Here is a 12,629-nt window from a genome sequence, read left to right as displayed (position 1 = left end):
CAATCCTGAAAATGGAAAAAAGAACACATTGACACCGGTGTGTCAGACCCACCATACTTGCTCCGGACACTGCGAGAGGGCTGTACAAGCAATGATCACACGCACGGCACAGCGGACACACCAGGAACCGCGGTGTTGGCCGTCGAATGGCGCTAGCTGCGCAGCATTTGTGCACCGCCGCCGTCAGTGTCAGCCAGTTTGCCGTGGCATACGGAGCTCCATCGCAGTGTTTAACACTGGTAGCATGCCGCGACAGCAGGGACGTGAACTGTATGTGCAGTTGACGGACTTTGAGCGAGGGCGTATAGTGGGCATGCGGGAGGCCGGGTGGACGTACCGCCGAATTGCTCAACACGTGGGGCGTGAGGTCTCCACACAGTACATCGATGTTGTCGCCAGTGGTTGGCGGAAGGTGCACGTGCCCGTCGACCTGGGACCGGACCGCAGCGACGCACAGATGCACGCCAAGACCGTAGGATCCTACGCAGTGCCGTAGGGGACCGCACCGCCACTTCCCAGCAAATTAGGGACACTGTTGCTCCTGGGGTATCGGCGAGGACCATTCGCAACCGTCTCCATGAAGCTGGGCTACGGTCCCGCACACCGTTAGGCCGTCTTCCGTTCATGCCCCAACATCGTGCAGCCCGCCTCCAGTGGTGTTGCGACAGGCGTGAATGGAGGGACGAATGGAGACGTGTCGTCTTCAGCAATGAGAGTCGCTTCTGCCTTGGTGCCAATGATGGTTGTATGCGTGTTTGGCGCCATGCAGGTGAGCGCCACAATCAGGACTGCATACGACCGAGGCACACAGGGCCAACACCCGGCATCATGGTGTGGGGAGCGATCTCCTACACTGGCCGTACACCACTGGTGATCGTCGAGGGGACACTGAATAGTGCACGGTACATCCAAACCATCATCGAACCCATCGTTCTACCATTCCTAGACCGGCAAGAGAACTTGCTGTTCCAACAGGACAATGCACGTCCGCATGTATCCCGTGCCACCCAACGTGCTCTAGAAGGTGTAAGTCAACTACCCTGGCCAGCAAGATCTCCGGATCTGTCCCCCATTGAGCATGTTTGGGACTGGATGAAGCGTCGTCTCACGCGGTCTGCACGTCCAGCACGAACGCTGGTCCAACTGAGGTGCCAGGTGGAAATGGCATGGCAAGCCATTCCACAGGACTACATCCAGCATCTCTACGATCGTCTCCATGGGAGAATAGCAGCCTGCATTGCTGCAAAAGGTGGATATACACTGTACTAGTGCCGACATTGTGCATGCTCTGTTGCCTGTGTCTATGTGCCTGTGGTTCTGTCAGTGTGATCATGTGATGTACCTGACCCCAGGAATGTGTCAATAAAGTTTCCCCTTCCTGGGACAATGAATTCACGGTGTTCTTATTTCAATTTCCAGGAGTGTACATGATAATTTTTAAAGGTACATTTCAGTAATGATATAACATATTAAACACCATCTTAGTATTCACTCAAATTGTATATACATTTCTCTGTGAGATATAGTTTCAAATGATTTTTAAAACATTTTAGGTCTGTTTCTTTTTTAATGATTTTGGGGAGTTTATTAAAAAACCTTTTGCCTGCTTCTTCTGGGGCAGTCATAGACAGTTTTAGATTTCTGTTTATCATGTAGTAATTTTCATTTCCTCTTGTACTGTGTTTGTGTACATCTTTATTTAGGAGGTGTTTATCACTTGACCTTACCACCATTATGCTTTGGTATATGTACAGTGAATATACTGTCATAATATTATAGTGTACAAAAGCTTGCCTACAGGTCTGTCTTAGTGGTATTTTTGCAATGCATCTCACTGCCCTTTTCTGAATTGTGAATATTCTTTTTAGGTAGCCAGCTTGTGCAGTTCCCCATATATGAACTGAATAATTGTATCTCCATCATTGGAGAACATATTTAAGGTGGCCAGTCCCGTAGGTCGTTACGAGGACGCACCGACGCATCTCGTATGCCCCTGAATACGTAAGAGGTGGACAGCTATGCGCAGTTGTGTGAATTAGCACACCCAGTGTATGTTAAAATGAAGCGGATGTAATCATCTGACAAATGTGGGAAGACAAGTCCATAATACATTGATCTGAGGACTTTATCATCCACAGTTTTAGCTGTTTCATGCATGATGAAGATGTTTGTTTATCTTTTTACACAGTGCATCTATGTGCTCTCCCCATGCCAAATGTTTGTCTATTATAGTTCCTAGAAAATTTGTGCTGGTTACTTCTTTAATAGTCTTTCCATTTATATTAACATTTATATTATAATTTTCACTATGCTTGGTCTGAAATACTACATTCATTGTTTTAGACTGATTCATAAACAGGTTGTTTTGTGTTAAATATTTATTTGCATTTTCGATAGTCAGGAGTGCTTCCTTCTCAAGCTCCTCCTTTGTGTCAGCTGTGCGAATAATTGTTGTGTCATCAGCATACATTATAAGCTTCTGATTTATATAGCTAGGGAAGTCATTTACGTAGAGTATAAATAGTATTGCCCCAAGCACAGACCCTTGCGGCATACCGTGTTTAACTGTTTGTAATTCTGATGTGTAGTTTTTTATATTTCCCCCACTAGTATGTCTGATTTCTGTGCATTGTTTCCTATTTATAATGTATGATTTAAGTATGTCATAGCATTTTCCTCTAATTCCATACTGATATAATTTCATCATTAATTTTGAGTGGTTCACACAATCAAATGCCTTAGATAGGTCCATAAAAATCCCACAAGTCTTTTGTTGCCTGTCAAGTAAATTAAGAATGTGCTCAATTATATCTGTTGATGCTGTTTTTGTTGACTTCCCTTCTCTGAAACCATGTTGTGATGAATGCAGTATACTGTACTTTGTTATAAAACTTACAATTCTATTCTTTATTATCATTTCATAGATTTTAGCACATGTTCAGGTCAATGATATTGGCCTGTAATTTCCTAATTCATCCCTGTTCCCTTTCTTAAATATTGGCTTCACTTTACTTACTTTCAGTGAATCTGGAAATATACCTTCTTCTATCGCAGCATTCAGCATGTGTGTCAATGGTTTTAATATACATTCTCTGCATTCCTTTATGAGATGTGATGTGACACCATCCAAGCCAGATGAATGTTTAATTTTAAGTTGTTTTATTAGGTTTGACACTTCTGCATCCGTTGTAGGTATGAAAACCATAGTATGATTTGTATGTGGGGGGTTTAACAATTTACTTACTGCATTTGTTTTATTTTGACTTATTAATTCGTCTGCTACAGTAATATAATATCTGTTAAAAGTATTGGCTACTTCTAGAGGGTTTGCGTTGTTTTTCCCACTCATCAGTGGGCAGATGTCCTCCGTCTGATTTGTTACTTTTCCTCTCTCTTCATTAATGAACGACCATAAACCTATTGAGTAATTCTTTCCCTTATCTATAGACATCCTGATGAATGATGCTTTAGTTTTTCTGATAAAACTACAGTACTCTTTCTTTTTTATTTTATACAGTGTGTTGTAGGCCTCAGTATTTCTTTTTGTTTGGAGAGGTCATAATACACTCTCAGATTATTTCTGGCATGGATTACTTCTCCAGTCACCCAGCTTTTCTTTTTTTGTTGCTGTTTGACAAGCCTTTTACTAACAGGACATGTAACATCATAATAATAATTGAATAAAGAAAAAAACTGGTTCCATTTGGTGTTTGCATCTTTAGCTGCATATATTGTTTCCCAGTTTTCTGCCTCTAACATCTTTTTTAGCAGATTTATGTTATGTGGGTAGTTCTGTCTTCTCATCTCCCATATCTTCTGCACTGAATCACTAATCTTTATATTTATGTCTATCATGATTGCAAAATGGTCTGCTAATGTGGAGTTTATTACCTGTGTGTCACAATAGCATGTAGTAATATTTGTTATTACATGATCAATTATAGTTTCACTATGCTTTGTTACTCTGGTTGGTTTATCTATTTTTATTTTTAGGTTGTATATGCACAATAAGTCTTGGTTACTTTTGTAGGAAAGAACTTTCAAATGAGGTAAGGACTTTATTAATAAAAGTGTGGTAGTTTTCATTCATGAGCACAGTATCACTCCAGTTCATGTCTTTGAGTAGCTTCCTAAAAGAATCAACTTTTGGCTTACTCTTGAACGCAGGTTTAGTAAATTTTATATCCCAATCAGTATTAACATTCAACAAAAGGAACTGAATGTCATGATCTGAGAGTCCATTGAGTTGTTTTGTAATATAATTCTGTTCATTAGATTTTTCTATATAGATATTATTAATGGCTGTTTTTGAACAATTAACTAACTTAGTTGGAAACTTGAATGATAATGTCACTGACCTTATAGGAAGAGTTTTTTTAGAAAATCTACATTAAAATCAACAGAAACTTTTTTTCTTGTTTTCAGTTACAGTTACCTATTATGAAACGTATAGTAAAACTTGCTCAAAAACGAATTGCCTGAAACTAAAATAATTTTCCAAATTGGGCAAGTTTCCACATTACACAAAACTCACTGGGCTATGTAAAATTTTTCAGGTATCATGAACAAAAGTACAGTAAAAAATTTTAATTATGCATATACTGTATTTACGTACCTTCACTTCAGCACCATAGATGTCCATTTACTGTATATTGGACAATACAACACTGGACTATTACACTATTTGATAAATAACAAGGCATTTCTATATTTTACTCAAATTTTAAATTTGTATATTATTGTATGTACATACATATTATTTCCATGTTTATTTGCTTTACATTTCACTTTTTTTGCCACATAACAAGGAGGGACATTTGTTTTAATTTTCTGTTCAAAATTGTTTTTTCTAGGCAATTTTTTTGTACCATACAATATTTCCAAAAAGTTCTTTAGGCATATTAATTTTTCTAGGGACATCATTTTGCTCCTCTTTTTCCTCCTTTGTTTCTTCTCCATCATTCTCTGTTTTGTGGATTTCTATTAAATTTGTTGCTGAAGTGAAAGTGGAGTGAGTTGACAGAAAGTCATCACTTAGAATATAATCATATGCACTACATGAAATGTCTCGCATTTTCATGAATTCAGCAATGGCTACTGCATTTTCTTGAACTTTGGTGGCCACAGAAACGTCTTTTCTTGACCCCCAAAACTCGCTTTGTTGAAGCACTGGGTGATAGTTTCTGGTTTTATTTCCTTTACTGCCAAGCCAATCCAATTTACTGCATCCAGTACAGAAACTGACAGTACAAGAGCAAATGCACTTTCAGCTTCTTCGACACTAAGAATAAGAGATTGCATCAGTAATCAGCTATAAGGACACTTGAATGTGTAAATAACCTGCTGGTCCATAGGTTGTGTGGGGCTGGTTGAATCTGGAGGCAAGCAAGCCAATTTCACGTTTGATAACGTTAATTTTGAGTGGTAGGTTGCATTGTCTAGGAAAAGGAGAACTTGGTGATTTCCTTTTTTCATTTTGGCATTGAACGAGCCCAGCCATTCTTTCATAAGACACTCTTTATACATGCTTCTTTATAGCTTTGCAATGTGACTGGAAGCTTATAGACATCTATATATTTGAAATAATGCTGTTTTGCCACCTTTGAAATCGCCAGTGGCTTCTCAATTTCACCTAACATGTTTCCACACAGCAGTACAGTGAGTCTTTCCTTGGACATTTTTCAGTCAGTCCACTTTTCATCTCTAAATGCAAGTGATTTTGAAGGCAGCACACAATAAAACAGTCCCATTTCATCAGCATTGAAAACGTCTTTCTGGTCATAATTCACAATTAAGTTGGACAGTAGTGTCTTCCATTCTGTTGTTACACTTTCCTGCACATCCTTAGCTTTCCCACACACTTCACTCCACATGATGTTCTGCTAGATTTGAAACCGACCAGCCTTCATCCATAATTCCAAGCTCTTTAGCAACTTTCAGAGCCTCACTCTGCAACATGGGTCCAGATAAAGGTAAGGTTTTTGCCCACGCACTTACTAACCATTCCCACACTATTTCGTTAATTTCTTTATTTCCGGTCTTCTTCGCCTTTCTTTTCATCTGCCTGTTCCCTTTCATCCATTTGTCCTAAATCTTATCCACACCAGCAGCGCTGCACTGTGCTGGACCTCTTTTCTTGGTTTTGTGCCACTTAATAGTGTTGTTAAAAGTAATGTCCTTGTAGAATCATGAATAACTAATGAACTGTAATATAGTAGTACTGTATAGGCTCTTTTCCACATTATACAATGAATTATTAAGTATGTTCTAAGATTAGCACTCCATTTCCAAGTTGGGCACATTCCGCTTTACACAAAAAATCAGCATATAAAAGTGCATTGAATGCATTGGGACTGAAATACACTCCTGGAAACGGAAAAAAGAACACATTGACACCGGTGTGTCAGACCCACCATACTTGCTTCGGACACTGCGAGAGGGCTGTACAAGCAATGATCACACACACGGCACAGCGGACACACCAGGAACCGCGGTGTTGGCCGTCGAATGGCGCTAGCTGCGCAGCATTTGTGCACCGCCGCCGTCAGTGTCAGCCAGTTTGCCGTGGCATACGGAGCTCCATCGCAGTCTTTAACACTGGTAGCATGCCGCGACAGCGTGGACGTGAACCGTATGTGCAGTTGATGGACTTTGAGCGAGGGCGTATAGTGGGCATGCGGGAGGCCGGGTGGACGTACCGCCGAATTGCTCAACACGTGGGGCGTGAGGTCTCCACAGCACATCGATGTTGTCGCCAGTGGTCGGCGCAAGGTGCACGTGCCCGTCGACCTGGGACCGGACCGCAGCGACGCACAGATGCACGCCAAGACCGTAGGATCCTACGCAGTGTCGTAGGGGACCGCACCGCCACTTCCCAGCAAATTAGGGACACTGTTGCTCCTGGGGTATCGGCGAGGACCATTCGCAACCGGCTCCATGAAGCTGGGCTACGGTCCCGCACACCGTTAGGCAGTCTTCCGCTCACGCCCCAACATCGTGCAGCCCGCCTCCAGTGGTGTCGCGACAGGCGTGAATGGAGGGACGAATGGAAACGTGTCATCTTCAGCGATGAGAGTCGCTTCTGCCTTGGTGCCAAAGATGGTCGTATGCGTGTTTGGCGCCGTGCAGGTGAGCGCCACAATCAGGACTGCATACGACCGAGGCACACAGGGCCAACACCCGGCATCATGGTGTGAGGAGCGATCTCCTACACTGGCCGTACACCACTGGTGATCGTCGAGGGGACACTGAATAGTGCACGGTACATCCAAACCGTCATCGAACCCATCGTTCTACCATTCCTAGACCGGCAAGGGAACTTGCTGTTCCAACAGGACAATGCACTTCCGCATGTATCCCGTGCCACCCAACGTGCTCTAGAAGGTGTAAGTCAACTACCCTGGCCAGCAAGATCTCCAGATCTGTCCCTCATTGAGCATGTTTGGGACTGGATGAAGCGTGGTCTCACGCGGTCTGCACGTCCAGCACGAACGCTGGTCCAACTGAGGCGCCAGGTGGAAATGGCATGGCAAGCCATTCCACAGGACTACATCCAGCATCTCTACGATCGTCTCCATGGGAGAATAGCAGCCTGCATTGCTGCGAAAGGTGGATATACACTGTACTAGTGCCGACATTGTGCATGCTCTGTTGCCTGTGTCTATGTGCCTGTGGTTCTGTCAGTGTGATCATGTGATGTATCTGACCCCAGGAATGTGTCAATAAAGTTTCCCCTTCCTGGGACAATGAATTCACGGTGTTCTTATTTCAATTTCCAGGAGTGTACTTGTATGGTTTGGGCAGATTTCCAAATTATACATGTGCCGATTTGAGCAAGCTTTACTGTATTATGAAATATTACTCCTGTTGCTTATGCTTCAACATGCTGCTCTGACCAAAATTTATCAGCTTTAGGATAATTCCTCATGAATGTGACAAGTATTCCTTTCTCCATTTCTGCTCTACAAAAGTGAGGTGCTAACCTAAATCCTGTGACACAATTAATTGATAACTAAAGACAATAACTGAAGGAATATAGTGTGTAATATCTTTTGTACTAGTGTCTCTGTCTTCCCGTCTTTCGCTTTACTTCCTTGTGGTTGATACATTTGTAATGTCTTGTATCATATGCATCTGCAAATGAGCAATAATAAATTGAAATATTTCAGTACTAACATGTAGGTACTGTTGTTATTGTTGTGAATCAACATTTCCCTCAAGTGGTGACTCTGCAGAAAGTTGTGGATCACAAGAACTAGCCAAATGTGAATTTACAGTGCCGGGTACACAAAACACCGTCTTGCTGGAGCAATTATTAAAATGTCACAATGTAGAACAATTAATCTTAGGTCTCATGTCCTTCTAACTTACAGAAATTTGCTGGAATTTTCAGTAATATGCAACTCACAAACATTTCAACATTGTACCTTCCACACTGCATAGAAAAATCATAATTCCAGCAGTCAAATCTGTGGTTTAAAGTGCTGGAGCTCTCACTTTTCAATTTGTACTCACCACTGGTGCTTTGGATGCTCAAACTCTATTTTTACTGTCAGAAATTATTTGAGGCACACTCAGTAAGTGCAAATATGAACTTCTGAAAGAGCAAGTGCTTTGCTGTGTTTGGAAATCAAGACACCTACGTATTCAACAAGAGTTATATTGGTGACAGATACCCATTAGAATTTTAGTGTCACCTTCAAACATTGGTTGCAAAAGCTGAAGGTTCAGATGCAAACCTACAACATGTGTGATTTAATAAACTCCCATTTGCAGTTAAAGGCACAGTAATTTCTATTAGCAGTGACAACTTGTCTTCACCTTAAATATTGATGACAATGTGTGGCTTCTCTAACCTGTAATGGCAGTACTATGTTAGCTTCACTGAATGCAGCAAGAGGGTACCAGCTTCTGCTAGCAGAACAAATCCATGCAATGCAGTAAGACATGAGTGCTCCCAAGTAGCAGCTCAAAGAAACAATGACCAAACGACTGTTTCACAACTGCTCAAAGACAACACCTGCTGCAGCAAGTGCTGCAGTGCCTACAAACAAACTACAGATTGGCGACGGTAATGAGTGCATTTTTGCTCTCATACAAGGATGTGCATTTCTCCTTGCTCTTTTGAAGAACAGCAGTTTAGATGCAGCTGGTTACTATTCCTATTAGTGCCTAACTGCCAACAACCACAAGACTCATGTTTGTGGTTCTTCACAGCTTTCCAAGGCTCTTGCCGACAAGCATGATCGACAAATGGCAAATGCCAAATCTGTCACACCCAGCATTGGCAATGTAAATATTTCTGAAACACCAGAGCAACACAAAGTTCCAAGAAATATTGTTCAACCATGTCGCATATGTCACAGAAACTTGTCTTTCCAGAAAGTATGTCAAAATACAAATAATTTTTCCTTCAGTTGGTGACAGACACACAAGAGTTGGTATGAACATACATCCATTGTGATATTCAGTGTAGACTACAGTTCCTTATTTTTGTAAATCTATTATTTTTTATTTTTCTAATATTTGCCTTAAGCAGTAAATTAAGTTAAATGAACTCATAATCACTCTAAAACAAAAATATACTTTTTTCTATAGTATTTATATTATGTTCTTGAAAAATAAATGTGGAAAGATATTTTCTCTCCAAAATTTTCATATATATAGCCATGATTTCTGGTGAACATTGGCCTGCTTGAAGTCACTGACATATAAACCACACCTAACTGAGAAAATAAAAAGTTTATATGATGATTTGTTATGGACACACATTGCCAGACTACGTGATGGAAGACAAGTCCTGAATTTATGTAACAAATGGGTACTTGGAAATAATGAGAAATAAAAATACCCAAGGATCTACTAACTTTAGTATACTTAGCTCTGAGTATTACAGTTGATAAAATCTGATAGGTTTGAACTGTGATTTCTGTTTCAATTTATTTTCATTCACAAGACGGTTTATGGAGAAACAGCAAAGCGAAAATCATTTTTCTGATATTCTATCAAGTTTGGAAGATTAGACCACTACCTTCCATTCAAGAAGTGAAAATTGTTTCCTTTATGCTGCCAGTTTTGCATTTCTTAGAATCTTCAAAAAAATGGTATTACTTCTGACATATTTAGGTTTATAAATATAGTAAATGTATAATACTGCTCAATAGATACAATAAATTACAATACATAATTATAATATCATCAACAGTGAATACAAAAGGTATTATCTAGACTGCTTACCTGAAGTCCCATTAAGTACCTGTACTTGCTCAGGTCATCAGTGCACTGCTCCACATTAAGCATGCACAGAGCCATTTGCTCATCGTGGGTTTTGATGCGTGGAGGCAGCAGACCATGGATTCCTAGCAGTTGTCTTTCCATCAATTCAAAAGCCATACCCTGGAAATATTTAAAATGGTTTAATGATGTTGAGTTAGTCATGTTTAGCTTCTGTGATGTGGTGAATGTATCAGAAAATGTGATGGAATTTAAAGTATATTTTCAGTTACAAGTTAAAAATCTGGAAGTTTTTGGTTTATATCTACCTTCAAACAAGTCGCCACTGTAACTGAGTACTGTAGATAATTTTTCTCAAAATCCATTACATGATTTGTTTTGTTTCATTTCTTAATTGCTCATAACAAATGCTAAATACATCTGTCTGTATAAAGGTGCACTTTCCGTTTTCTGTACTGTGCAACCATAGGAGACCTTTCCACCAGGCATGTTGTGAACTATCAGGCTTTTCTTGTCTATTCAGTTCTATCTATAATGTTTCTATGTTTGGCACTGTCTTTATCCTACAGTGAAAACCAGAGCATTTTACTGTGCTTACTTAACAATAACATTACATCTGGAATGAACATTACATCTGCATACACCTAAATGTTAATTTACGTAAGTGCATAGTACAATCAAAGCAATTTTCACACTCAGCATGGAGATTATGTGTGATTATGGTTGACAGTAATTTATTTTTATTCAGGTTGTTCCATTAAATAGGTTGTGGATTAGCATGATAACACAGTTGTATTACTCAGGCAATGATATGTGAAAGGTTGGAGGCAGGAGAGGGGTTGGGGTGGATGGCTAGTGGCTCAGAGAGTGGTAGCTGGTTTTCCAGCTAGGAACAGTATTTTTCACTCATTCCAGTTCAGGGTGATATTGAGTGATGAGGGGTGCACTCCTTTGTAGATGATTCTTGGGGTGGGGAGAGGATTGGGAGTGTGTCAGGATATGGCATAGGAAATCTGTTTGCAGGCTAGGTTTGAAGGGTGGTGCCTGTCTCTGAAAGCCTTTATGACACTTTTATCTTCATGACCACAGAGGGGAAAAAACTTATTGATGAGCCACTTGTAGTGATGGACAACACTTTATTTATTAATTCTGTAATCGCGGAACATCAGTTATAGAAGGATAAAGAATTAATCCTTGGTGACAAGAACAAAATAAAGAGTAACGACTAGATAACAAGATATAAGGTTACACTGCACCCAAAAGAAAGAAGGTTCAATCAGAGTCTAAATTTGATCATTAAAGTAAGGTTGTCTCACACTGTCTGTATGTGTGGAGCCCCATGAGGCAGCAATTGGTAGAGAACTGGGTGCACCTGGCAATGGCCGTGCTTGTGAAGTCTTGTGTTTGTTGTCCAATGGCTGAGTTACAGTGAAATAGTCATCAGAAGGCTGAATATGGCACAGTAAAGCTGAATTATTCAGAGGTACCACATCAGCATATTACAGAGACCTTCAGCTTGAGCCATTAGAGAGGTGGAGGTCAACATCCAAGAAAGTGGCACATAGGTTTGAGGAGTTCCAAGTGAAGTAGATGGGAGAAAGGTGTTGAGATTCTGTAGGACTGAGGATAGGATGTCTTGGCCTTGAGTCCAGATCATGGAGATATCACCAATGAACCTGAACCAGACTAGGGTTTGGGAGATTCCCTCTAGATGACCCAGAAACTTGGCAAAAGAAGGTGCCATGCAGGTCCCATGGCTGTGCCATGGATTTCACATCAGTGGCAAAGTAGTTGGGTGTAGGATTTTATTGGTAAGGTGTATACGGAATGACGTAGTGACTTTGGAGTCTGAGGGATGTTGGGGCAGGTAGAGTTCAGTAGCAGGAAGGCCATGGGTGTGACAGATGTTGGTGAATAGGGAGGTGGCATCAACAGTGATAAGTAGGGTTCCACCTATAAAGGAACAACATCTCTGTCACCCAATACCATCCTGTACTGGAACAGCTTAACCATACCCTTCATTAGAGCTTTGATTATCTATCCTCATCCTATCAAATGAGCCACATCCTACCCAAGATCCCTCCCACCCCACCTAAAGTGGTGTTCTGTCACCTACCCAAACTACACAACATCCTAGTCCATCCCTAAGCTACTCTCACTCCCAACCCCTTGCCACAGTGATCACATCCCTGTGGAAGGACCAGGTGCAAGAAGTGACCAGTCCAACCACCCTACACTTAATACTTCAGTCCGGTCACAGGATTATCCTACCCTAACAGGGGCTGGGCTACCTGTGAAAGCAGCCATCTCCTACACCAACTCTGCTGCAAACACTGCACAGCTTATTACCAGCTAGTTGTCCACCAGGATGAGTAGCCTCCACCACACCACCAAAC

The 12,629-nt window shown here is 41.1% G+C and overlaps 1 protein-coding gene across 1 annotated transcript in view; it reads right to left on the bottom strand.

Moving 5' to 3' along the window:
• LOC126161693 (NADP-dependent malic enzyme-like) overlaps window positions 1-12,629 on the bottom strand; it is a 111,988-nt gene that overhangs the window by 68,120 nt on the left and 31,239 nt on the right. Inside the window, exon 2 of the mRNA XM_049917708.1 lies at window positions 10,237-10,395. Coding sequence (XP_049773665.1) covers window positions 10,237-10,395 — 159 coding nt within the window. The remainder of the gene's footprint in view (window positions 1-10,236; window positions 10,396-12,629) is intronic.

The sequence above is a fragment of the Schistocerca cancellata genome, chromosome 2 (assembly GCF_023864275.1).
Source record: "Schistocerca cancellata isolate TAMUIC-IGC-003103 chromosome 2, iqSchCanc2.1, whole genome shotgun sequence".
Taxonomy (NCBI): domain Eukaryota; kingdom Metazoa; phylum Arthropoda; class Insecta; order Orthoptera; family Acrididae; genus Schistocerca; species Schistocerca cancellata.
The sequence above is the reverse complement of the archived record's forward strand: the minus strand, read 5'-3'. Positions and strand labels throughout refer to the sequence as shown.